This window comes from Anopheles funestus, chromosome 2RL, assembly GCF_943734845.2.
Source record: "Anopheles funestus chromosome 2RL, idAnoFuneDA-416_04, whole genome shotgun sequence".
Taxonomy (NCBI): domain Eukaryota; kingdom Metazoa; phylum Arthropoda; class Insecta; order Diptera; family Culicidae; genus Anopheles; species Anopheles funestus.
This window is the reverse complement of record NC_064598.1, coordinates 42234399-42261164: the sequence shown is the minus strand read 5'-3', so window position 1 is coordinate 42261164 and position 26766 is coordinate 42234399. Positions and strand designations below refer to the sequence as shown.

The following is a 26766-nucleotide window of genomic DNA, read 5'->3' as shown; positions in this document are numbered from 1 at the left end:
GTCCGAGCGGCCTTGTTGCGTGGCTAGTCGTTAATCTTGTGCACTCGCTGTGCTTCCGGAGCATAAAAATTAAACCCATGCTAAGTGTCCGTGTGTAGTACGAGACAACCGGGGGGAAACCGACGCGAAAGTCTACCTTAATGCGGAAAATGATGAAACAAGTAGGATAAAACCGAGAATGGCCCTGTAAATCGGCTACTTAGATCACCGGACTCCAGCATTTCGCCATCCAGCAAACCTGCAGGATTTTTTGCGCTCTCTTTCTGTTCATCTCACACTACTTCGTGAGGTTAAGATTCTGGCCGGGACCGAGCGGGACATTGGCGCTCGTAAAATGTTATTATCGGTTAAGAGAACCTGTTCGGCGTTTGGGTACCACGCGCCCACCGCTTCAGGTGAAGATATCCGACACACACACAGCAAACAAGCGAAACTTTGGCCGGGAATGAGATGATAAATAAATCTTCAACTGCATCTTACGCGCGCGACGATCGTAGCAATTTTGAATAGGGCGAACGAGAACTCTCACCGGAGCGATGGGGTTTTGGGGAGGGGTGGTGCAAGGAAAGCAAGAGGCAAACAAAAAAAACGTGATAATAGAAGAAAAAAAAGAGAGAGACACACGAACAACACAAAAAAAACAACATCACTTGCCGGGATTGTGGTTTTGCTCCAACAAAGCAGAAACCAGCCCAAACATGGGTCATATCTGATTCACATGCTATAAAAGCGTTCCAATCGACCAAGGTGTGTAAGAGAAAGAGAGCGACACTGTGATATCAACCAAGTGGCAGCATCTGCAGCATTCCATCGGCCATTTTTCCGTGCCGTTTAGAAAGCTCTAAGAAATCCCGCATGCAATTACACTATTTGTAGAAAGATGTGAATATGCTTAGAATTTTAGCATTCGAAATGCTACTTTAAATACACCGGTCCGCTTTTCTCCCGCAGGCTCGATCGTTTGGCGGCATTGGCTTAACCTCTGTTTCTCGAGCAGCTTTTGAAGCAGCGTTGGGAAGTAATAAAATGAAAAAAAAACAAAACAAAAAGTAGAGCGCCCAATGGCCCGATGCGGCAACAAGCCGTTTTGCGAGTAAAAACGATAAATAAACATGTACCAACACCCACCCACAGATCCACCAACCTTGGTTTGCTCCGGCCTGGTATCAGGTTGTGCTGTTTTCCATCCGGGGCTGTTCCAAGGGGAAAGACATTCCAACCCAGTCAACCAACGATTTGAATGCGCTGAAGTATTGCAGATCGCATCACGGGGTGAGAGCGTAAATGGTGACTCCCGGCCCCGAACATACTTGCCGTGAGATTCGTCCAGTGAAGTGGGGTTCGATATGGCGGTCGAAATGTAACATATTAACAGCAACAGCATTCAAGCATAGTTTCGTCGACCACCTTCGCCGGCCTTTTTTTGCTCTGCTGATCATTTCCCTGCTAGTGAATGGAACCATGTGGGACGCCCGTTACACGAGCTACACATTGGGGCGGCATTTCTTTCGCACGTTTGTATACTATTCGTCAGCCAGTGTAGAAGCCATAGTCGCTACAGACCGGAGCCGTGTGTGCAATGGTAAAGCGAAAAGAAAGCATTTGTTTTTGACTCCATTCTTGGACCGGAGTTATGCTTCGGTGCGCAAAACAAACACACATACACACGTAAGCTCATCTAATCTTATCCGGAGCCGAATTCAACTAGACGAGGACCCGGCGTAGCTTTGCCCTAGGCCACGGAAACGCCACAGGAAGCGCACGTTGTTTCATCCTCCATTCACAACACACGTGTACACCCCAGAGGCCGAGAGCGATTGTTTCCCGATCGTTTTCGGATGGCAGTGAGACTGGAATGCGATGAAGGCAACCAACCTCAAACCAAGCACCGAAACCGGGAGGGCTTTAGAATTGTGACTTGCTGGATCGTACGTTGAAAGAAAGGCCCACTCAGCTTCATCTTCGGTGAATAACAGAAAAAAAGCAACAACCGAAAGCAGCAAAGCCTTCGCAAAGGTAAGGAATCGAAGAACGGGATCGGGTTTAGTTCGATCCATTGGCAAATGGGAAGCAGTCTGTATGCTTCTCCTTCTTCTGCGGAGACCACGGAAACACACGGGGAGGAAAAGCCAGGATTAGTCACGTCGTGTTGTGGCGAGGCAACGTTGCACGGAAATACATGCGCTTACCATTTAATTCTATTAATGTCTATCGAAGCATATAATTAAAAAATATTTCAAAATCCCCCTTTTCCCGTGGCTTGATCGGCCATTTTCAACGCATCGATCGATCGATCGTACACAGCAGCAGCAACAACAACAACAGCGGCATTGGTAAAGATGGCCACAATCCGTCGTTTCGGTGTTGGTACATGTGGTACAGCATGGCAAACAACGGGTACAAACGGGGCCACAGCGCAAAAGGATAAGGGTAGGGGTAGGGAAAGAAAGAATAGAAAACACACCGATACAGCCGAAACGGAGCACTCGTAGACGACGTCGAACAACCAAAGATCGATCGGTAAGCTCTAAACGGTGTCTTAAGTTTGGTTCGACGTTTCCGACGCGTCTTGCCGCGGCACCGAATTAAGCCGTGCGTCATGTGAGTCACATAAGTTATTGAACCACCAAATCAAGTTCGCTTTTAATTCAACCATCGCGATGTCTTCATCGATGAATGTGGCAATAGAATCGTGAGCGGAAGCTCACATTTGAGCGAATTCGAATTGACGACACATGCAAGGAAATAGCAGAGAACCGATTAAGGGAACGATTTGCACAGATGATAGCGACGAACCCGACCGATTGTTGACCTTGTCGCGTCGATCTGGTTGCTCCAGCTGAGGCGCAATTTCCACCCATGAGTTCCAATCCAATTTAGGGAATGGTGAATGTTTTGCGAACTGGATGGGCCCGAACGAAGACGCAAAGCAAGAATTAAAAAGGATCACCCCGGTAACAACGGTGGCCGGCCGGCAGTGGTTGGTGGTGATCTGCACCTAACTAGCCAGCCGCAGATGAGCTTTCAGCACAAGCGCCACAAATCATCTTCCAAATCATAAGTGGCCTTCTCGGCGATTCCTCACGCGTTCGCCATCACTTGGGGTACTGTTGGCTCGTCCAAGAAGAAAAAAACCCGCAGTCCAGCGCACCAGTACGATCGATGATGATGCTGATGATGATGAGGATGTAGAGGCCGCTCGAAACGTCGAAAATTATGTGGTTTAGGCAATAGAATACCCAAATCCCTGCATTTCACTCCACACTCCGCTCCAGCCTTTCCTCCACCACCTTGCGCACGCCACTCTGTCGTAATTATTTCGTAAGAAATCTAGCACGAAACCGACCGAAACCGATCGGAGGAAATGGAGAGAAGTAGAAAAAAAACACGCACCAACCAAACGAACCAAAGCAGCTGTAAAAGGTTTCAATCCCACAATCCACCGGGACCGCGGGATCCTGGATGGGGATGATGGGATCCGTGGTGGTGTGGAATGTGGATATGGATTTCCTTTCGAACCGTGTGGTTCGGCTTCCGCCTTGAAAGGCACGCAACGAACGAACATGAAATGTTGGATGGTTTAATTGTTCCCTCGGCAGCTCCATTAGCCCACGGAGAAGCCCGCTAATGAAGCACTCGCGCAAGACCATCTTAGCCGGATATTGATTTTCGGAGCATTGCGATGCAGCTGCTATTTACGGGAGCATGCCCACTCCAGACACCGTGTGGAACGCTGTGTTGGTCCACTTTCTTCAACGAATTCCGAACTCGGACGGGGCCGTATGTCGATGCCTAAACATGGACACCGGACAGCGCGTTGCAACGTATCGAACGATACGCGCTGTGTTTTTGCTCTACCTTTATCAACTCTCCACAACTCTCTGCAGGGTGCCAACCCGATCCGTGTATGGGTGGATTGTCGCGATCGCAAGTGTCGATTCGCACAATTGCTCACGAGGGCCCCCGTACCGAACCTCGAACTCGCTCGGTCCATATTCGGCGCTCGCAATAGTACACTGCCCGGCAATAGTCAACAACCAACATAACCTAACCCCGTTTCTGATTAAATCTTGCGCGTTGAGTCCTCAGTCACCGTAGTTCGGGATGCTTGAGAGTACCGCTTTCCCTGCAATCGTAACCAAAGGGATGGCAAACACTGAGGCGGGGGAAGGGAAAAAGAGCAAACGAGATATCGTCGTGCCGGACGGCTTTTGGTTGTGCCCCGGGATCCGATCCGAGTAAGAGCGACCACGGCTCGACACTTTCGACTGGCGTGATTGATGATTCTAATCTGCTCACTTAAATCTAACATCAAATTAAAATTAATCGTATCACAATAAACATTTATTCGTCGAACGAACAAGCCTTCGACGAGGCTTTCGGGGCTTTTATATTGTTGTGCTTTTGGAGTGTTATGAGTTCTTTTTTTCCCCTTCTTCTTCTATTTTCATACGTACCGTTCGCTTCCTTGCGCGCCTATGGGAACGGCCAAATCCCGAGTGGGTTTTGCTCGGAGGATTTTCGGCTTACCTTCTTCTAGCCGCTAGCGACCGCTACATGACAATTGGATTTACTTTAGGAAGTCTTACCAAAAGGCAAGAAATGACAAACGCTCCAGTCGCGACAGCTCTCGATTCGCCAACGCCTTTACGAAAACGGTTTTTGGGGAATTGAAAAAAAAAAATTGCCAAACATGTTCCAGAGTACCTTCAGAATTTCCACGGTGGAGATGGATTTGTTTTGTGTCAATTTTTTTTTTTGGCTATTGCTTTTTTGCTATTTCATCGCGATCCACCGCGATCAATTGTTTAAACTCGTTCGCGCAAGTTTTGGAACACTAAATCCCACCCTTTCCTCACTCACTTACTTGCTAAGCTGCTGATCATGGCTGCAGCAAAAGGTGAGCGTTTTGATCGAACGATCGCAATACGCAGGATCCATTCGCCCTAAGGGGAAGTATTGTGAGCTCTCTAACAGACATCGGTTTCCTATATGATGGCTTTTTGGAGAAAGTCACACCAGACTGAAGAGAAGAAGTGATTTAGTGGAATATAAAACCTGGGCAATACTCTGGTACATCGACGGCATTAGATTCGCTCGGAAATTGGATGATCTACCCGAAAATGGATGCGCACTCCAGCGGGAAACTGCGGAAAGTGAGTAATTTCCCGAACGACGACCTGAATAACGTAAATTTCTGTTCATGTGTGAGTGTGTGTGTGTCAGGAAGAGGAGCAACACCACCCAGTGTATGTTTTATGTTGTTGTGGTTTAAATTATTTCTTTCTCCTTTTCACCTTCCATTTCCTCCTTGTTAACTTCCTCCGCTACGCTACAGCTCCACCTTGGGTAGCCGCATCCAATTAACAGCATACTAGCATACTTTTAGCTGAATGATTTGATTTTGATCTCTTTACGCTGACGATCAACTGGAGGAGCATCACCTAGATGGGATAGATATCTGGTGGTTTGTAAAATTGAAAGAATTAAACGAAAAGAGGAAACACACAAGCTCTTTAGAGCGTACTCGGACGCTCGGAAATCGCATCGTAAATCGCACAAAACACAAGACACAAGATTTCATTAAATTCTTAACTACCGCTGAAAGTCTGCGGAAGGTCCCCCGTCCCTACCGTCATACTACCGCTGCGAACGGCACTGGAAATGAATCCAGCACGATCCATAGGGGTTGGTAAACTAGGTACAACACTTGCCACTTGATTGCTTGATTAGAGGCAATTTTAATGGAAGTTCGGGACTGATTGTTGTTGCTGTTGTTGTTTTTTTGTCTTCTTTTACGTCTCGACTATTGATCTATACACACGCTGGCAACTTTATGATACCGAAAGTAAGACCAGAACTGCACACACACAAAAATCAAAAATAATTACAACTCCATGAAGGCATGGGAGTTGCAAAAAGAAACGAAAACAGAAAACACCAACCCAATCCAAACCGCGATTCATTCATCGCAAAGCAACGGACGGCATCAAAAAGAGGAAACAACGAATGAACAAAAAAAACAAGAAACAATCGCCCACAGCACCCTTTACTCAACACGATTTACCAAATCACGTGAAAAATGGCACTTGCTTACGTGCACGGTTTTGCATTATTTTATCCATTTTTTCCCTGTCCAATTTGGCAAAAAAAAACTCCCCCGTTCTGTCCAAATCTGCTCGATTACCCCCAAAACCATTTGCTTGGCTGGTGCATTTTAAATGAAATTTATACACAAAAAAAAGGAAAAACTTTTACACCACAACACCAACAACGACCTCCAATCGGCCACTTCATCGAATCGAGCCTTGGTAAAAAAGGGTAGCATTTTTGGTTGATTTTTTTTACATCATTTGTTCATGTTACCACGAGAAACCCATTGGAAATAGGCCAAATGGTTTTGATATGCTTTCTGAAGCATAATTGTGGAAAATATCACACAAACACATACAAATTGCAACAACACACGAAAAAATAAAATTCGAAACATTCTCCCTCACTCAGCGAACTTGTAAAGTGGCGTAAATTTGCAAACAACAACCGAAACCCAGCATTTGATTGCATTTTTCGGGCGCTTCCTTCAGTCTTGAAAACTGATGAACCATCAATAAATGTAAGGGGGTTTTGTTTTGTTCGGCAATCGGTGGAGTTCAGTGAACGAGTTGGATAGCACAGTGGAGTAACAAAAAAAAAAGGAAATAACAAAGTTGATAGAGAGAACGAAATGTGCTGTCCTCGAAATGCGATATACTTCAAACACTGGTTAAGAATGGAAGAAAACCAAAACCCTCAGCCCTAACACAGCAGAAAGCCACCGGAACCTCAGATGCGTAAAGCAGGAAGCAACGAACTATAACCTCTTCCAATGGTCGGCCATAAAGTTCGGCTCATTAACGATGGTATGCAGTTCTGTTTCCGGTCGGATGATGAACAACTCCTGCATGCGATCGCGATCGAAAAGCGTTTTCGGAAACGGTTTATATTCGTTGTCTTGGGTGGGCTCAGCGGTTTGCCGCATCCGACTCACCGAGGGCACGATAATTGGTAGAACGAAGTAATAATGCTAGCCAGTGACATGGACACACACACAAACTCAAACATCAGGTTGCAAAATGAGACGATGAGGTCTACACCTTGCTAACGTTTCCCCTGCTATTTTCCATCTCCTGGTGGTTCTACAATCATTGGAGAACCTATTTCCAATTCTTTCGGCACCTTTCTACCACATCCACAAACCGATAATTATAGTGGGACTTCTTATTTTCTCTCCCCCTTACCGAGACACACACACACAATCATTCGAATTTTGTGCTTCCTTTTTTGCAGAACAGAAAAAAAGTTCCAAATTCACTTTCAGTGCCACACACCACCAACCAACAGAGACATCGAGATGTTCGCATTCGTTTCGTTCATCATTATTAGACTCTCGACCTCACCGGTATGCATCCTTTAATCGACTGTAACAGGCAACAGGTTATTCTTCCCGTCTCCCGCGGGCACTTAGTCCCAAAAGAAAGGAAAGAAAAAAACAATTCCACCGCCGTTCTTTTGTTTTCCAAACCGGACACCAAGGGCTCTTTTTTTTTTTTTTTTTTTTTTTTTTTTTTTTTTTTTTTTTTTTTTGTTAACGGGGAGGGAACCTTCAAAAGGTACCCACCTCGAAAGGCGGCTTGCGGCTACAAACCAATCCCTCCGAGATGGGTTATGTGGGATTCATCGTGACGCTGGGCCCGAGAAGCGGACCCGGCAGCCGATGGGACCCTAACTAAACCACTCCTCGACCTGATCCGAACCCTGCCGATGCGCTTGATGTGCGTAGTACTCCATGCAGGAACGTTTGTGCGATGCACCCATCCTGTTGACGCGCTGCTGCTTTCCAATGCTGCTACTGCGTCATCCGTCCTAGTTGTCTCAGCTGCTGCTGCTGCTTCGTGCCTTCCTTCCGCTGCTGCTGCTTAATTCCGCCCGTCCGTAGCCGCTACTTCCGGTGGGGTCTAGCTCCTGCTGCTGCTCTGGTTACTCGTTGCTGCTGCTGCTGCTTCCGTTGTCGTCATCCTTTGGTGCGGTTACGGCGGTAGCTGTTGCTGTCCCGTTTGTTCCGTGTTCCGCCGGCGTTGTTGTCGTCTCCGTCTGGCCGTAGGTGGACTTTCCTCATTCCATCTCACTTGGAGGTTTCTGAAGATGGTCCTTGCGGCGGTCCGGACTGCTTCCCATGTGTTGCTGTTGGCACACATTTCCGCTGCAAGATTTTCTATCGTCAAGCGGGTGTGGCTCTGCTGCTGCATCTCGTGTTGGGTTCGAGCAAACCGTGGACAGTGGAACATTACGTGGTCGACATCTTCCACTTGGTGTTCACACACCGGGCAGTTTGGCGAGCCGTCGAGGATGCCTTTTTCGACGAAGTAGCTCCGGAGAAACCCATGCCCTGTAAAGAGTTGAGAGAGATAAAAATCAATTTCTCCGTGCTTGCGATTTACCCAGGACATAATGTCCGGGATAATTCTCCTCGTCTTCATCCCCGGCGATCTCGGCTGCCCCGCTCCGGCTGTCCATTGTTGTTGCCAGCGTCCCATGGTCTCTTCCCTTTGCCGCTTTCGTATGTCTGGTCCTGGACTTCCCCTCGCTACCTTTTCGTCGTGGCAGCGGATGTCCTCCTCTAGGAGAAGGACTAACGGGATAGTGCTTGCGACCACGCAAGCGGCATCGTAGGAGACCGTTTGGAAGGCACTGGCCACTCGAAGAACTCCTGTGCGGTGCGTCCTCTGAACCGTGGTCCGGTGAACGTCCTTCTGAAGAAGCGTCCGTCCCCACGATGGTGCCGCGTAACGGACAATGCTATTCCCAACGTTAACCAAGGGTCTCCTTCTGCTGCTTTTTGGGCCACACTTATTCGGCATCAGAGCGGTCAAGACATTCGTGATACGTGATGCCTTGCTGCAAACCTTCTCCAAATGCCGACCGTGGTGCTGTTTGCGGCAGAGCTCGACCCCCAGGTACTTGAGCGATTCCGTGGATACGATCGTGTGTCCCCCCGCACGTAGTTGACCTACCTGCGGGTTGACACCAAGGGCTCTCGATCGATCTAATTACCGGGTTTTGGTGCGTCGCATCAGACCAAACGGGCGGCATTTTTTATTATTTATTTCAAATCACCCCGAGTAAGCGTTCCTCCACGGTCCTTGGGTGGGTCACATTTTACGATCACATTTCTTCCCCTGTCGTAGAACACGGGACTAACTTCCCATTCTTGCCTGGTTCGGCTTCCTGGACGTTAATTGCGGTCGTTTCGTGAGGGGTTTTTTTCGATTCTGGCCGTAGTTTTCTGCGCCAGGTACAACGCCGGCTAAACGCCGTTCATTGTCCGGCGGTCAAACGGGGCAACACGGGGATGGTAGTGTTACAGGGTGGACCGAAAATTGAGATATTATTCTAGCATTTACCAAACATTACTCCATTACGATGCCGAGACCGAAAAATCTAAGTGGCTTTCCAGGATGGAGTCGTTAGCTTTTTCGCGTTCTCTCGCTCTCTCTCTCTTTAATGTAGCATCGTTATAGAAACGAAAACTTCCGGCATGATATCGAATGATGATGCTATTAGGGCACCTAGACGCACCAGAGAAAACAAAAACGTTTCTTTATTTTTTTTCTTTTCCACCACATCAAAAGACGGAAAGCCCTCAGAAATTCGTTCCCGAAACCCGGAAGGCCTTCCCTGGTCTAATATGTTGTGAAAATGCTTTCGCTTACCTGCGAATGTTTCGGGATGACTTGCGAAGGATACCGATCCATACCGAACAACGCAAAGAAAGATCACAAATGCGGAAGACGATATGCGAAGAAACAGAAATGCACACAGAACAGATTATCGACTTTGATATGCATTTCCTTCTCCGTCTACTTTTTACCATCTCCATACAAATGCCTTCTTTTGCTCTTAAGATCAATTCACTTGATCTCCTCAAAAACCAAGTTCGTCGTCCTTTTTCATCGACCGTTTCGAATTGTTTCGTTGCCACCTCCATATTATGGAGAATCGTTCTTCTTCAAGGTTTTTTTTTTGGTCTCTTCATGAATGAAACTCTCCCGTCGGCTGGAGGGATTGGAATTTGATTGAGTAGTAAGCATACAGGGCAACGAAATGGTGGTAGAAAACATTGAATGGAACCAACCCGCACTCGTAACTCGGGAAGGGATCGTAAAGTGCTGTACCGCTGTACCGATGCAACCGCTATGGTTAAACAAAACATGGCACCCACCCCGAAAGAGGCCACCACTAACAAACACAAACAGGAATGCAGCCCACGTTCGAGGATGAGTTTCAGTTTTTACGCGTGTGTGTGTGTGTGTGTGTGTGTGTGTGTATTTTTTTTTTCTTTTCTTTCAAACGATTATGATCAAACCACTGCAATGAAGATGTTGCGCCGCTTGATCGCGGCCGAGAAGATGTCTAGCAAAAATTGCGCTAATAGTGCTCCGGCCCCCCGAGATAGCAAACAGAGCAGAACAACATCGGCAGCTGCGGTACGGCAGCTAGCATTCCGGCCGCATAAAGTTAGTTCCCTGCAAATCGGATTGTAAACGGTTCCGGTTCCGACTGGTAGTTTCGACAAAACTGGATCGAACTGTTTGGTTGTTCCCATTTTGTGTTGGGATGGTGTTTTTTTCTTCTTCTTTTTGTTAAACAAACGGAACCTCCATTTATTGCTCCGGTGACAAAAACAACAACAATTGAGATGCATAATTTTTGTTGGTTACAGTCCGGTTTTAACGCTTACTTTTACGATCCGTGCACCGCGTTCCGTTTTGCAGCTGTATCCAAACATCTTTCGCGAACATATTTATGGAAGCTATCTTTAAAAACAGATTGCACTAATGTCTCATCAGAGCCAACAGCCACGACTTACAGCAAAAAAAAACTACCCCTTCCTTTTTGCTTTATTATGCACGGGAAATTTATGATTTATTGTCAACCTTCTCCGCTTTGGTGCCGACTTTGGTGTGGTAACAAAAAAAATTAACAACAACAAAAAAACTAAAACCCACCGTTCCCATGAGAAGGAAGCCGGTTCCAATTTCCATCCGAGATACATTTAAAGTGCAGCATTATTTGTACATCTTGCGCTCATTGCGCTTACGGTGCGAACATTATCCGCAAAGCGAGCTTACCACCATTTAAGCTTGTGCGGCGTTCGCACGAAACGGTGGCACTGCACTTGATGGATGCGATTTCAGCTTTTGCAGCGCGCATCATCATCTTCCTCATGTCTGATGAGGTGCCAGATGGGTGCCGAAGTGAAAAAGAACCTCTTTCTTCTCCGGTGCGAAGTGTGCGTTTGTGTGTGTGTGGGTGAGGGGTAGGGGATGGCAAAAAGGGGAGGAGGTACGGCAAAAAGTTGTGTCCAACTCACCCTTCCCAACTGTTCGGGTAAGATGGCAAATGTTGATGATGTTCTGCTACTGATGGTGATGTATTTATTTGCTACTTTGTCCCATTGAGGGTTGTTTCTCTGTGAGTGAATATGTTTTGTTATTTTATTCTTTTTTTGCTTTCCGCGTTGCCGCGTTACAGTATCTTGTCAGTCTTTAGCTCCACATTCCAATCGTTTGCTTGCTGGGAGTGTTTGGCGGAGCTATCGTTCCAAACAATTTCCCGAGCTTTTCACGGACACCTTGACAGTGTCCCTCGGTGGATTGTCTTCTCTCTCTCTCTCTCTCCCCATCCTCCTCCACTCAACTGTTCCACCATTTCCACCGAGATGTGTTTAGTGCGGTAGTGAACGAATGTGGGGAAAACCTTTTCTCCCAACTGTAAAGTCTTCCGCGGTGCGGTGCCACCGAATAAAAATAACACAAATCCATCCTGTAGTGAAAGACATAATCATAAAAAAACCACCACCCCACATTGGTAGGGCACGGTACCACACTGGTGTTTGAATGCGCCATAACGAGCGATGTATTAAGCGAGAAAACAAAGCAAAAGGCCCGACTGCATTTAACACCCTGGCGGCGATCCACTTTTCACCCGGGTGCAACACGCCGGTGACGACTTTTGGATGAGAAGCGTGTTGAGAACCTTTTTCCACACTACTACCGCAAGTTGAAACGAAAAAAAAGCCAACCGATACGAGCGAACGAGGGGGAATGCGACCCTGCAAAAAACGGGGTCAGTTTGGGAAAATCCCATCAACACCTCTTTTTCCCCTCGTAGCAAAGGAAGCTTTCCCTATCGTGTTAAATCAGAAGTAAACCAACGAAAAACAAAAGAAAACAAACAAATAATAACAATAATAAACAGCATCTGAATGATTGGTTAATTTTCTCATTTGTCTTCTCAGGTTTGTTGTCTTACTGATCGATTTTTTTCCCCTTTTTTGTTTTCAAACTAACGATTGATCGCGACAGTTGGGCTCACGATTTTTGTGTTTTTTTTTTCCTTCACCGACTACCACCAATCAGTCACGGGAGGTTCAAGAATCAAACCCAAAAAAAAAGCAGCCACACTGAAACCGTTGATCATTTTCCACTTGATCGCCGATCTATCCTTCGCTAGGTTGTGGTGACTCGCGCGATACGGTAGACCACCAACCAAGTGAAACAATTTGTGCACCGCACGCATCGGCCGCTGATCGGAGGGAAGTTTTTTTTTTAAGTTAACATTCATCCTGCTTTCCTGCGGTTCAACGGCGGCATAACGGCGGCTACCCTCAAACAACACCGGTACCGAATTCCGAGATCGTTTGTTTTGTGGTTTTTAAAATGTTTATTGTGTCTACTTCCTGTTATAAGAACGTTGGCGCTGAAGTTGAGGCAGTAGAGCGCCACAAGACATGTTTTGCCAATAATTGATTTTATAGCAGACTGCAGGTGGTACTGTGAAAGGGGATTGATTCAAGATAGAATTAATTTAAAAAAAAACAGTCTTTAATTCTTGTGAATGAAATACTGTATTATAAATTAAAATGATAAAAAATCTGTTCATGAAAACTAAACCATTTTTTGGCACTAAACACAATCTCTCTAGCCCGTTTCAAATATCTCCGGTTAACTATTCTCCATTTTCTCTATTATTTCGCCAAAATCAAAACATTCACACAAAATGGAAGTCTAATTGGAGGAATTAGACTCGGACGTTGGATCTGTTTTTTTTTTCTTTTCACGGCACATTTTTCCTATTCCATCCTAATCGCCCTTCGGAATTCAATGTGCCAATTATTCGGGGCACGATCAGGAGGAAAAGGCTGGGATAGGCTGGGGAATGGCCAGGTCAGTGCCAACGGTGTAACGCTCGTGGCACCCATTAGGTGATGTTTTTCCGGGCGTCCGCTGATCTTTTGCTCACCAATTTTTGCACCGTTATAGTGACTTCCTCTGGTGTCGGTGCCCGGCAGCCATCCAGCGAACCCTTGGAAAGTGGGAAACAAACGACCAAACAACAACAACAAATCAACCCCGCCAAAACAAAAAAGAAAGGGCACCAAAATGGATAAATTTTGAGCGCGAACCGAACGATTTTTCTTCCATATATTTTGGGTTAATCAACCAACCTGCTAGCCCAACCACGGCATCAAGCTTGTTGGGCTTCCAGCTTTTGCTCTCTGTTTCTGAGTTTGCGCGCACACACACACAGCCAGAAACACAAAAACCACATTCGAGACGAAGTGGCTTTCAATCTCTGTTTGCCCTTTCGCCCAAATTTCTCACCGCGATATGGATGTGCGAGCGCGCTCGCGGTCATCCGATCGTATTCCTTTCGGGAATGTCGAGCGTCCGGATATTGCCGGAAATTAATTCAGTTCTCAGCTCGGCTAATGATGGGAAGCGACGATCCGCGAATTCTGCAAAACCCATAAAATATGTCAATGAGTAACGGCGCTTCCGGCGTGTGAAAGCTCCGGCAACAACAATCACTTGACTCTGCTAGGAGGACACATTGTGGTTGCGTGCCCAAACGGTCAAAAAGCTTTGTCCAGCTAGACGACGGGTAATACACGGAAAAGAACAGCGCAAGCTGTTTTTGTGCTAGAGTTATTTGAAAAGGCCCACGAATTCGATCACGTGGGCCCATCTTGTACATGCTTTAAGGGTGAAGGTGCGCCACGTGTCGTGTGCGCTTACCAACAACCCTTTATGGAGAATGTGACACTTTACTGCAGCTCGGGAATGCTTTCCTTCGGGTGCAATCGACAACCGCTAATTTATCGTCCTGATCATTCGTCCATCCAGTTGACCGTGGCATCGAGACCACCAGCCGTGTCTTTATCCAACAAACCCGAACGCTTCACCATTTTCGATGCGGCTTTATCATACGCTGATCGATCCCATTGCGCCCGGCCATGTACGGTTAAACTGCTCCGTTGGCCGCTTGTCGTTTGCTATTTTACGTGTGCGTCCCTTTTGGCGGCTTATCGCGCGACACTGATCGTATGCAGAGTGCACACAACAAACGGCCGGGGCCATGTTTTACTTTCCTCCCCTGCTTTCTCCGATCCCGCTCCGATCAAGCTCATATTATGAACCATCTACCGGGCACCGAAATGCAGCGACCACCGGTTCCCATGGTGCGCAAGCGAGCTTTCGGTGCGGAGCGAGCGCATTTCTCGGAAGACAAACAAGGTCTCGGTTTGGAGACCCTTCACAGTCCACATAATCTTTCCGGTCTCCTTCCGACTGTTTCGTTCCTTTTACGCCGGTCTTGATGTCGGTCTTGGTGCCAGCCGGGCTCGACGAGCGCCTACGCAAGAAATTCCACCGGCCCGGTCGCTCGAAGGGACACGGCCACGATCTCATTCTGGTGGGCTTCCCATTCCACGGTCTTCCATCTCTTCCATCTCTTGGAAAGACAACAAAGCCCGGGTGGAAGGGAAAACAAAATGTCTTTCCATATCAGCTATTCGGATAAAAGCAAGCAAAAGCCTCGTACCGGTTCGGAGTGAATGCATCGCCGAGAATGGGCTTGTTTATTAAAACGTCGTTACATTGCGCTGCCCACCCATCCAATTCTTTCCGTCGCGGTTTTCTTCGCGATCATGTACACACGCGGCTGAGAGTTGATCACGCCTACGCAAAAGCCATCACCACGTGACAAGGCGAAGGTGTGTATACATCGCCACACCAGACCCACACGATGCGCCAGCCAACGGTTCGGCAAAACGGCATCTTCCGCGTATGAACGGTGTACGAGGTGAATTATTGTTTCGCCATATTCATGCGGACCTCCACGCGTTACAGACCCAATAATTGGCGAGGCGAAAGCATTAGTCATCGGATCGGTACGGGCTATCGGGATGATGATGTGGACGACGGGAGTACGGGTCGTTTCCCGGATGGGTCTTCGATGGGCAACTGTACAATGGATCAGTTTGCCTGATCGGATAGGTGGGAGTTCTAGTTTGGTGTCGGGAATTATTGAATTGATTTAAACTAAATCCGCTCTGGTGCGCGCGGGAAGTCTAATGCATTCGACATTCCTTCACAACTCCGTGTGCCGGTATAACGGATGAAAAAACCAATCAATAACTCACCGAACCGTAAACCTTATTGCTAGAGATCGCTCTGTGTGACGAATCCATAATAACTAAACTCTACCACCGAACCCAAGCGGTCCGAGAGACTGTCCTTCCTGCGGGGCTCAATGGGACAAGCTTTTTTATTCGATCACAAAACCTATTCTCACGCTCACGGCGCACAGTTCAAGCTCGACCATGCACTCACCCACCCTTAGTGTACGTTATGTAAAGAACGAAGGAAAAATTAAGTAGTTCATCTTGAACCGTTCATCTTTTTTTTTTTTGCTCTCTCCTCCTCGCTAATGACAGCATTTAGAGACAGAGAACGGGTAAGAAAAACACAATAATAACACAGTTCAACCCTCTACTCTCGTAGTTACGATCGTCCACGGGTGGAATCTAATTAATCGAAGTACTGGAACAACAACAAAAAATAGATGTACAAGCACACCTTCACCGTCTGCAATTGCAGCTAAACTCGATTTCGATCCGGACCATCCGTTCGGAATATTCGTTTCGTTGAGCAACTTCGCTTACCCGACCTTCCGCCAACCCGAAACCCCATTACCATTTGAGCAGATCTTGTCAACGGATAAATGGCTTCGTTCGCGGTTCTGCCCCGTAAAGTTGATTTAATTAAGCCGGTTGCATCCGTATGCAACCCCTCTTACTTTCGTGGCACCGTTAGGCCGTGGTGATCGCGAACGCATCGGGACGCGAATTTACTTACCCCACCGTTTTTCGCAGGCGTTGCTAGTCCGAGCGCATCGGGTACCGTTAGTGATTCCTAACCGGGAATAAGCTTAGAGGCTTAGGCGGCGTTTTAGCACCGTTAGTAAGCGTTTCTGTCGAATGTCCGGATGGTCGCTAGCCTATTGAGCGTGTTTGCCACCGAGCAGGAGGCTCGCAATCGAACGATGATCGCTAGCCATTCACCCGCTACGCTACGGTTGGACGGTTAAGATCGCGCTGGGAAAGTAACGAGCGCGTTCGAAGCTTAGCTTTGCTGCATTAGTACACCGCCCTGGTGATGATGGTGATTAAGCTGGGCGGTAGAAAGGCACTAACGTTGCAGTTCGGTTTTGCATCTTCCAGCCGGGTGTGTGTGTGCAAGTGCAACCGGCCGATGCTTTCCATTTCGTTGCACCACAAACAGAGACGATCGTTCCCGTTTTTCCCTTCATCAACCTGGTCGCAGTTGACGCGCATATCGAGCGCTCTAATTGCCATCCAGTAAGGCTCACCGTACTTCGGCAATTGCCCTTCAAATGGGAATGATCGTTTCATGGGCAACATGCGCTCGAAAAGTGGTGACGACGTCGTAGACCATGAAATTGGCATCCAAAAGATGGCTTGGGGTTTTTTTGTTGTTGTTTCCCACCATTCTCGTTACGTTTCGCTTACCAGCTTCCGGTAAGCCACCGACTCAACGACATGCCGTACTGCTTAAACGGTTGAGCACCTGTTCACAACACCCGTTTGTGCCGTACATCCAACTCCCCTAACAGGGAAGAAGTTACAATTTCATCAGATGCATTTCGTTCCGTTCCACACCGTTGATCCCAGTGGAGACGAGTGTACTCGTCAGCATTTACCGAAGAATTACCATGCCATCCATCCAACAAAGACACGAACTCTGGTACAACGAACTGATGAACTAATTTTTCCACGATTTCTTTTCTCACCTGCAGGTGACGCTTCTTGTTACTTCCCGTTCGAGTTCCAGGGTGGTTACATTACCCAGAACACGGTCACACCGGAGGGTGCGGTCAGGTATAGCCGCATCAACATTACGGAGAATGCGATCCCACTGTGGGGCATGTGTCACAAGCGGCGGGATAACAACGTGATCCTGATGACCGGTTCGGAGGAGGCAAGCTGTTACCGCTGCTTTCACCTTAAGCTCGTCTCGAAGAACGTACTCCGGGTGCTGGCGGCCGATAAAGATTACCTCTCCAAGTGTCACACGAACGAGGAGAAAGCGCTCGCCTCCTGTCTGACGGACGAGGATTTGCTTAACGAGGCAAAGAATACCGAGATCATCCTATACAGTAAGTATCTTCGTCAGATGCCCGATCGGGTTGAGCAGAATGGTTAATTAGAGTCCCTGGTTTCTTTCCTTTCTTGTCCGTCCAGAATTCCACGAATGGGATGGTGCTGAGGTACGGCAGGAGTACTGTCCCATCCATGGCCGTTACCGGATGACGTACAGTGTCGATAGCAGCGATACTACGGATGGCATCGAATGTGATTCGGTCGAGTCGGAGGTGGATAACTGCCCGTCCGGGTCAGCGTTAAATTTGCGCTTCCGCAACTGTGCCTTCCCCGATCGGGAGGTAACGTTCGAATGTTTGGGACACTGGCGTGGCTTCGGTAATCGGAACTATCTCGCACTGCTCAGTACGGGCAATGAGTCGCGCCTAGGACCCAAGTATCGTTGCGCCACCTACACGGAAAACCCGAAGACGGGTGAGATCGAGATCTCGTTCAGCCGCGACTCGACCTGCCGGGCGATCGAGCGCCAGTATGTGCGTCATCCAAACTCGCGATACACTAACGGCAATGGCATTGGGAGTGAGTATCATCACGAGGTGCTAACGTTGCGCCCGATTCCACTCGAGTTCGGACCGGTCACACAATACTGCAGGTAGGTCAAACTGAACTCGCATTCACCAACAACTGGTGTGGCTTACAGTTATACTAATCAATCGTTTTTTGGGGATATTCGTTGCAGCTTTCCTAGCTGGCTAATCGGACGCTGGGAGCATGTGATCGTCAATCAGAACCAACTGATCTACAAAGACCACAACACCTTCAAGACGTACACGATGAAGTGCGTCAAGAACTACACCAACCACGACTCCAACAAGTACATCGTCTACAGCCAAACGCAATGGTAATTATTTTCACTCACTCGTTCACCCATTCCCGGCCCAGAGTTAGCCCGTTGGAAGGCTGTGGAAAAATTACCCGCCGAGGTTAACGCGGTTGCGAAACTAAATTAATTATCAAAATAGATGCTTCATTATTTCATGCCGTGTGGATGGGTATTCCCCCCAAACATACACCGAACTTTGTTTTACGTTCCCTTTTTTGCTGTTGTTGTTGTTTTCCTTTCCAAAACTCCATTAACTTCCCATTGAACGCATCGCCATCAATTCATGGTGATGCAGGATGCCGTTTTGTGATGTTGTTGCTTAGTAGTAACAAATACCAAACAAAACAAAAAAAGAGTAGCATCAAATTACCACCTCGTTTCCCCCTTGCCTCATTTCCGACATTTTCCTTTAACTAGTGCCACCAGTAGTGAAAGTACACGATCGTTTCGCACCCTTTTATTCGCTCGCTTAGCTTACCTTGGCGGTAAATGAGTTTTTCGCCACAAACAAACGCAACCGAACACATTTCTAATCCGCTAACCTTTTTTTTTGTGTTGCTGCTTTTCTTTTTGCTGTCTTCGGTTACTTTAGTGGCGAGGAGATGTACCAGTGTTTAAAAATCGAACGGCGCGATACGAATGTGTTCGAGTTTCAGATAAGCAACCGCCAATCGGCCAACTACACCGCCACGATTTGTAACGATTTCTACTTCAACGATGAAGGATGGTTAACGCAGGGTCGGCTGGATAGCAATGATATCGTATCGCCGTGTCCCATTATTGGCGAATTTTCGGGCATTATTCCGGACGACGAAGGTCTGTGCGCGAAGCTGTCGTCCGAGTGTGAGTCACAGGACATTATGTACTATCAAATCTCGGCTTGCGATTACATGAACGAAGTGTACGAAGGTATGTACTCGGCGAAAAATGCTACTGGTGTTTAGAATGGGGCTAATGGATTTTTGTTTTTTTTTCTATCTCTCCACAGAACGCGAATATCGCTGCCTTGGCCAGTGGACACATCGGAACATTGTGTACACGTACACCCAGCGACGGGACGTTGGTACGTACGAATGTTTCGTCGGCACGATGCTCTCCGAGCGGCAGATCTTCATCAAGGAGGCAGGTGAACACTGCCAGCGAGACGTCAATCCGCACCGGTTCGGCATGGAGCTGAACAAGGTGGCCCATTGTACGCAGCCCGAGGTATTCAAGTCACCGGGCCGGCCCACCCACAAGTACTCGGACGTGCCCCAGCCAACCCAACGTCCGGGCCTGACGAATGGTGGTAGTGGTGGTGGTGCCGGCGGGCATACGGGCATCCTCGCTGGCACCAATGGTAATCACTTCCACCAAAGTTCCTCACCGTCCGCGGTGCCCAACTCGACGCCCGCTCCACCGTCCAGCGTTACTACCGGACGCATCGGTAATAACGATGGTAGCCGAGGCGGTAGCACTAGTGACGGTAGCAGTAGTAGCGGTGGAGCTGCCGGTGGCAACATCTATCCCCCGTATAAGACTAATTCCAAACACGAACCGGCCTCGGTAAAACCGGGCACCGTCGGCTCAACGGCCACGCATGTACAGTCGCACTATACCTATTTATTGTTAGCAACGTTTATCTGTGTTATTCTAGGTTGTAAGAAAATTAGCTGTTAAACCAATTACCAATTGTACACAAAGGACACAAATTGAAGCAAACAAAAAAACATCATGAACATCATCCTATCGAGAGAAGAAAACAAAATTCAACTCCCTGCTTGTACATCCAAAACGAGGCGTATTAAAAAATATCCGAAAACATTTGCATTCGTCATCATCGTCGTTAATAAGCAACGGGATTTAAACCCGATTCGAAGTATTGACGGTATTGCTGCAAGCCAGCCTCGTTGATCTCCTGATAGTCGACAATCGTTGCCTTGCAGGCTTCGTACCAAGCCGCAATGGCCGGATACTTGCTAAGATCGTACTGCACCACCTCGAGGGAAGAAACTGTCGCCACTAAGCTGTAATCGGCCAGCGTCATGTTTGGTCCAGCCGCATACGGATTTGTGGTGAGAAATCCGTTCAATAAACTGAGTGCTTCCTCAAGCTTTTCGAGCTTTTCACCTCCAGCCGGGGCACCTTCGAAGTACAGCGGATAGTAGTAATCCTCCAGCCGTGTACTAAGCGTACCATGGTCGAAGAACAATCGTTGATTAATGAGGGCTCGGGTTTGTGCATCCTTCGGGTAGAGTCGACTATTGGTACGCCCGTACTTATCGACGAGATATACCAGTATGGCACGTGACTCCCACAGTGTCAAATCATTATCCACCAGCGTTGGGACACAATGGAACGGGTTGAGCTGTGGAGAGGAAATTTGTTGTGAAGGCTATAGAAGAGACGAGCCGAAGAGCAGACTCTTAAACACTACCTACCGCACTAAAGCTGGGTCGCAGCTGTTCATCCTTCATGATATCAATGTACAGCATGTTCAGATTTAGCTTGAGCGCTTTCGCGACCAGCATCACTGATCGGCAGTAGGGCGAGGCAGGATGGTAGTAAAAGTCCATCTTCTTCACAAACGCTTTTCTCACACGCTGAACAGCAAACTGGACCGTTACACGTCCAACAGTTAAGCACGCAGCACGACTGCGCGATGCCGGGCGCATCAAAACGCTTGCCGACGGTTGCGTTCTGTCCGAAATCTTATCACAACAGGATTTACACCACGATGACACGACGATATCGATTATGTATGCGGCGGGTAGCAAAACTGATAAAATAAACACCTCCGAAGTCTGTATATCTCAGTGCGGAATTTCTCACCAGCGACGGTGTGTATGCTTTTGCAGGGATTAGACTTTGCTATTTTCCTGCTCCATCCATTTTTGAAACATCGAAACAGCACGCTGCGTTAGCTCGGTATACCCGGCAATCACCTCCTTACACCGCTCGTACCACCGTCGAACGGCTGCATATGGTGCTAGCTCGAACTTCAGCAGTACCAACATGGATACGGTACAGACTAGCGAGTAATCGGCGACGGTCAAACAATCGCCCGCTACAAATGCACTGTGTTGGAGAATTCCGTTCAATATGGCTACCGTTTCATCCAGCTTTTGACGATCCGTTTCCACTGGCACGGCACGATCCAGCACGATCGGGCTGTAGTACACGAAGATACACTTGTAGAGCGTTCCACACTCAAACAGTAACCGTTGGTTTACGATCGCTCGACGTAACGGATCGGGTGGATAGTAAGTGCTTCCTGCCGGTGCGTACTGTTCGGCTAGGTAGATCAGTATAGCACCCGGTTCACAGATAGCCACACCATCGACGACTAGTACCGGGACCGTGTGCTGTGGATTGATCTTCTTAAACTCCTCGTTCACGTAGTCCTTCCTGTGTACGTCCAAGCTGATCAGGTTAAACTGCAGATGCAGTGCTTCGCCAAGCAGCAGTATGGCACGCGACGGTGGTGATAGAATGTTGTAGTACAAATCCATCTCTTGCCGACTGATATAAAACCGAACCACAGTGAGACAGGAGATGGTTTATTTATACATACCAGCCACCAGAGCGTTCGGTATGGAGAGAATGATGGATTATTGTAGGGCTTGTAAAATGCTACCTTTATTAGGGTTGTATGGCATGCAATTTCGGGAGATACAGATACAGGTTCACCAAGGTACAGTGTGTGGAACATTTCTATCACTCTCACTGTAGAAGCAATTATAGATTATCTCCAGACGATTAGAATTGGATGAAGCAGGAAAGGTATTAGTAGTAGTAGAAGAATAAATATATTTGATTGCAAAAGGGAATTATACAAAATACAGTTGATCAAATTTCTTTTTAATGGGTTCGATATTGTCTTTCTGTATTATTTTTAACTATGGTTAAGTTTAGCGATATAGAATTTCACGTTCGTGTTTTAGAATTCAAGGAAGAGTTGAGCGGTTTTTTATGTAAAAGCTAGCATTAACAACAAGAAACAATTTGTTTTGGCGTCTTGAACTATAAAGATCGTTTTTTACTTTTAGCGCCTAAATGTATGCAATCTCCAAATTCACGATCACGAAAAGAAAATAATAACATTGAAAGGATTCTAACTGCAATCTAAATGAATAAAAGCAACTAAATAAATAAATTACACAACTGCAAGGGTACATACCAAAAGTAAACCTAACCAAATAGGCATCAAAATCATTTTCAGCTGCCAAAAATTAAAATAAAAAATATCATTTTCGTAGCTTCTCTTCTATCGCTAAGTTGCCCTTTTTTCTAACAACAATCTGCTGGACTTAGTTCAATTTCCGGCAGTGCCGAATCAAAATCAATCAGTGGCAACGTTATCTACGCATATTCCGCGGTAATGACTTCACAGCCGTTTTGTTTGTACCCCTCTCCGCCGTCCTCGTCATTCCGCACAACCACTTTAGCACTCAATCAGTGCTGGCCAGAATATGCGCTAGACCTGCACTCATGAATGATTTCACAGCCACAAAGATAGGACCATTACACAACGTTACGAAGTAGTAGTGAAATGACTGCTAATCTGTCGTCATTTCCAAAATTTCTTCCTATAAAATGCTAAACCAGCCGGTCCAGTATCATTCAGTTGGTTGCAGGTTTAGCGTCTTCGCAAGTATTTTGGAACATGGAACTCTACAGTGACATCATTTCACCGCCGTGCCAGAATGTGCTGCTTGTAGCAAAAAAGTTGGGGATTTCGCTTAACGTTAAACGATCGGACCTCGACGATGCTGCTGATGTAGCTGCACTGACGAAGGTAAGCGTGAGGACCGCGTACATGTAATTGTAATGCTGAACCATTAAGCTTATGATTATCGATTCAGCTCAATCCGCAACATACGATCCCAACATTCGTGGACGATGGACATGTGATCTGGGAGTCGTACGCAATTGCCATCTACCTAGTGGAAAATTATGGCAAAGATGACAAGCTGTACCCGAAAGATCCAAAAGTACGATCGGTCGTTAACCAGCGTCTATTTTTCGACATTGGAACACTCTACAAAAACGTGCTTGCCTGTATTGATGCTAAAATTGACGAAAAGAAGGTGCCTGAGAAGGTTCAGGGAAAACTACAGGCTGCTCTCGATCTTACGGAACAGTTCGTCACTGAACGATCGTTTATTGCTGCTGATCATCTAACGCTTGCGGATATATTTGTGCTTGGCAGCATCACTACACTCGAATGGTTAAAGTACGACCTGGAACGTTATCCTGGCATTAGAGGTTGGGTTAAGAAAGTGTCGGCAGAATTTTCGGATTATGATGACTTTCACAAGGAGATTAGAGAAGGCACCAAAAAATACATTGCAGCTCATGCTCTAGATTTGGAGTACTAAATAAAATCCACAAAGTTGTAACCATGGGAAAATGGTTCTAAAGAAAATGTATATTTATGTTTCAAGACCAACAGTTATGCTGATGACAACATTAGCCTCAGTGTGGGAGAAAATTAAAAAAAAAAGTTTTTAAAAACATTCCGCTGCTGCAATACTGAACGTAAAATACGTAAAATATTAGTTATACTAATATAATAACTAATATAACGTATTCGTAAAATATTAGTTTAACCACAATGACTATAACACTGCATATAAACATTTTGTCGAACAAAGTCATTTGAATCTTCATCGGGTCGATATACCTTTTGCTGCGCTAGCTCCAAGTGTTGTGCTACCGTAAATTGTATGAAAAAATTATAGTTGAAACAAAAATTTCAATAAACTATAAATGAACACAATAAATGGCTTGTGTGGTACAAATGTTCAAAGCATCAAATTTAAAACGGAATATATTTAGAAAATTTGTATCTTTGACATAAAACCATGTCAGATTTTTGTTCAACTGTTTTTTCACAAAGTTATGGTACACTTGTAGTTTTTGCTAGTATATGAATTGAACCCGATCCCATCTTGTAAGTTAGAGTTTTGATATAGAAAGTGAAGGATTATTATTTTTTTAATTTTCCAAACAAACTACATTCCAACGATACTTCTGGCGCATATAGTTTCAAAAGCTGAATATCTTATTCAAGAAACAAAACAAAAATTAACAAACCATATACAATTTTCAAAATATTGCAACAGCTCAAATTGTACTACTACTTCAAAAAATTTCGTCAAATTAATATTATATACCTTGCCAAAGCGCTGGTCGTTGTACTCCCACCTAGTCTGTAAGCACCCTGCTCTACAGAAAGAATACGATGCTGGCAGCATAATGTGAGCCACCCTGTTTTGTGTACAACGATTGTTCGGTACAAGTTGTGCGCATGTAGTGGTGAACTGTTGACAAGCGTCATTTAGAGGGGAAGGTGTGAGTTTCTCGAAAAAGTGATGCGCTGGTAATTTGTTGTTTATCGGTGAGCAACATAACTCTATCCTACTTTTGTGCTTAATTCTACGATTAATCTTCACAAGTAATAACACACAACATTGAAAAAAGACCTTTAAAAGCATTAATCAGGTGTGTATAATTTATTCTTCAATAGATCGGTTGCCATATCCATACATCCAGCATACAAGGCAACATTGCTCGGCATTGACAGCTTGCAGCGTCACATTTGGTCCGTTTTGTGTACAATCCGTGTTCGGTGCAAGTTATTATTTTACGCTGCGGAACCGAATCACTGGTGCACAGTACTGCAAGTGCAGCTTCAATAGAGCAAAAGGTATCAGCGTCAGTTTGAAATCTAAAACCAACCCTTTAACGTATCGCCATGTCCGTGGAGTGGAAGCGTGATTCGACCGAAGTATTGATACAGGCGTACAAGAAGCATCCGGTACTGTACGACATGCGCCATCCGCGCTATTACAACAAAACCGTCCGCGGAAAGGCACTGGTGGAAATCGTAGACAAAGTGCAGCACTTGCGACCGGATACAACGATGAAGGATGTGGTGCGGAAAATACAAACCTTACGGACCCAGTTTGGGCAGGAATTGACAAAAGCACGCCGTCACACGCTGAATGGATCGGTGTACCATCCTACGGTCTGGTGGTACCAGGGACTAAGTTTTCTGCAGAACCACATCAAACATCGTTCCTTTGATCCTAATCCAGGCATGGGGGATATGGACTCGTGGAAGTCAGAGCCCGACGATAACAGCTCCTTTAAAGTATCGATCGTACGCAACGGGACGTCTGAGTCACCGAACAATCTCGATTACGAAAATTCCACGGACGAGCTGGAGTACGAGACGGAGGTTCATTACGAAATCAATTCGGTCGATATGAAGGACATCAAAACGGTCGAATTGAAGCCAATCATACCGTCAAGCTCTTTGGCAAAAAAGCGGGAATCCCGGTACGAAGATAGAGAGGATCGTAAGATCAGTCGAACCTCCCAAATCGTACGTAACGATCACATAGAAAGATCGCACTCACCTGTAGCTGAGCAAGATCAATCTTCGGAGCAATCTGCAACATTGATGGAATTGAAGACCGTAAATTCGTTCCCCGGTAATGAGCTGATGCCTAGCTCCGCGACCACAAGCGAGCGTCACAGTAGTTTAGGCAACTTTGTGGGATCACAGATGGGTAGCATTAAGGACGATTACTTATACTATGAAACGCAGATGGAGATATTGAACATTATGAATCGCGGTATTCTACGTCAGCTTGCTCTGGACAAGAAAAACGGCAAAACTGATCAGGAAAGCAGTAAAGATCGCGAGAAAAAGAAGAATCATGAGTAAATTTCTTCTTACATTTATCGTTAGCAGGTTACAGTTTTAAGCAATATTTTAAGATTTTTCTTTCAAGTCGCAGTGGCAAATTTAGTTTTACCAGAGATCAACAAGGATAGATGAAGATCGGAAGTGAAGTCAATCACCTCATGACGAATGCTGTGTAGTTGCTCTGATCAACGCCAGAGAATCAATCGTTTCTAATATCCATTATTTTAGTCAACAGTTTAGAGTTGGGAATGTTTTCTCATATATTAGTGCCCATTATCCAGATGATGGAGTAATTCTACAAATGCTGTTTCTCTTTTTCGATTAATATTAAAACGATAAAAAATTTGTTTTTTGCTTAGACTTATTTTACCACGTAGCAGGATAGTCAGTTCATGCTACGGGGAGACGGTCCGGATGAGATTCGATCCCCAGTCCTACCGTGTGGGCCGGCGCCATTTACACCACCCAATAACCGCTCCAATAACAATTTTAGACCTTCACGAAAATTAGTGCATTACAACGATCAAGATTGGGATAAGAAAGTATATTTTCTTCTTTTTTTTTAGTCAGGTTGATAAATAAATCCGCACAAAATAAAGATGCATATTGTATGAGCATTATTTCGATGTGGACCGGATTATTTCACCAATCTTTTGAATTAAGTGGAATTAAGTCTAGCAT

The 26766-nt window shown here is 46.2% G+C and overlaps 5 protein-coding genes across 6 annotated transcripts in view; 3 read left to right on the top strand and 2 right to left on the bottom strand.

Annotated features, from left to right (window-relative positions):
• The window catches only part of LOC125761264 (uncharacterized), a 38389-nt gene extending 18238 nt beyond the window's left edge, over nt 1–20151 (top strand). The window contains exons 2-6 of one of the 2 annotated variants that reach the window (XM_049422235.1): nt 17200–17559; nt 17645–18155; nt 18243–18404; nt 18979–19295; nt 19375–20151. In XM_049422235.1, coding sequence (XP_049278192.1) covers nt 17200–17559; nt 17645–18155; nt 18243–18404; nt 18979–19295; nt 19375–20045 — 2021 coding nt within the window. In that variant the 3' untranslated portion in view covers nt 20046–20151. Of the gene's footprint in view, nt 1–16619; nt 17560–17644; nt 18156–18242; nt 18405–18978; nt 19296–19374 lie in introns of those variants that run through there. The other variant, XM_049422233.1, reaches the window with a different exon arrangement.
• On the bottom strand, nt 20118–21180 carry LOC125761303 (glutathione S-transferase 1-like). Its single transcript, XM_049422299.1, has 2 exons — nt 20807–21180; nt 20118–20733 (listed from the first exon to the last, which is right to left on the bottom strand). The coding sequence occupies exons 1-2, from the start codon at nt 21038–21040 to the stop codon at nt 20212–20214; spliced, it is 756 nt and encodes a 251-aa protein (XP_049278256.1). The 5' UTR covers nt 21041–21180; the 3' UTR covers nt 20118–20211.
• Nucleotides 21181–21221: 41 nt separating this feature from the next.
• On the bottom strand, nt 21222–21951 carry LOC125761315 (glutathione S-transferase D1-like). Its single transcript, XM_049422316.1, has one exon. The coding sequence runs from the start codon at nt 21875–21877 to the stop codon at nt 21227–21229; it is 651 nt and encodes a 216-aa protein (XP_049278273.1). The 5' UTR covers nt 21878–21951; the 3' UTR covers nt 21222–21226.
• A 696-nt stretch (nt 21952–22647) lies between these two features.
• LOC125761316 (glutathione S-transferase 4-like) lies at nt 22648–23793 on the top strand. The gene is made up of 2 exons (XM_049422317.1): nt 22648–23163; nt 23231–23793. Exons 1-2 carry the CDS (start codon nt 23032–23034, stop codon nt 23744–23746), a joined length of 648 nt encoding a protein of 215 aa, XP_049278274.1. The 5' UTR covers nt 22648–23031; the 3' UTR covers nt 23747–23793.
• Nucleotides 23794–24156: 363 nt separating this feature from the next.
• Nucleotides 24157–26637, top strand: LOC125761295 (uncharacterized). Its single transcript, XM_049422290.1, has 2 exons — nt 24157–24825; nt 24898–26637. The coding sequence occupies exon 2, from the start codon at nt 25126–25128 to the stop codon at nt 26101–26103; it is 978 nt and encodes a 325-aa protein (XP_049278247.1). The 5' UTR covers nt 24157–24825; nt 24898–25125; the 3' UTR covers nt 26104–26637.
• Nucleotides 26638–26766: the final 129 nt, after the last annotated feature.

Coding starts and splice junctions, on each gene's coding strand:
- LOC125761295 (XM_049422290.1), top strand. CDS start 25,126: ATGTCCGTGGAGTGGAAGCGTGATTCGACCGAAGTATTGATACAGGCG.
- LOC125761303 (XM_049422299.1), bottom strand. CDS start 21,040: ATGCGCCCGGCATCGCGCAGTCGTGCTGCGTGCTTAACTGTTGGACGT. Junction 20,734..20,806: donor TGCGACCCAGCTTTAGTGCG/GTAGGTAGTGTT, acceptor TCCTCTCCACAG/CTCAACCCGTTCCATTGTGT.
- LOC125761316 (XM_049422317.1), top strand. CDS start 23,032: ATGGAACTCTACAGTGACATCATTTCACCGCCGTGCCAGAATGTGCTG. Junction 23,164..23,230: donor ATGTAGCTGCACTGACGAAG/GTAAGCGTGAGG, acceptor TTATCGATTCAG/CTCAATCCGCAACATACGAT.
- LOC125761315 (XM_049422316.1), bottom strand. CDS start 21,877: ATGGATTTGTACTACAACATTCTATCACCACCGTCGCGTGCCATACTG.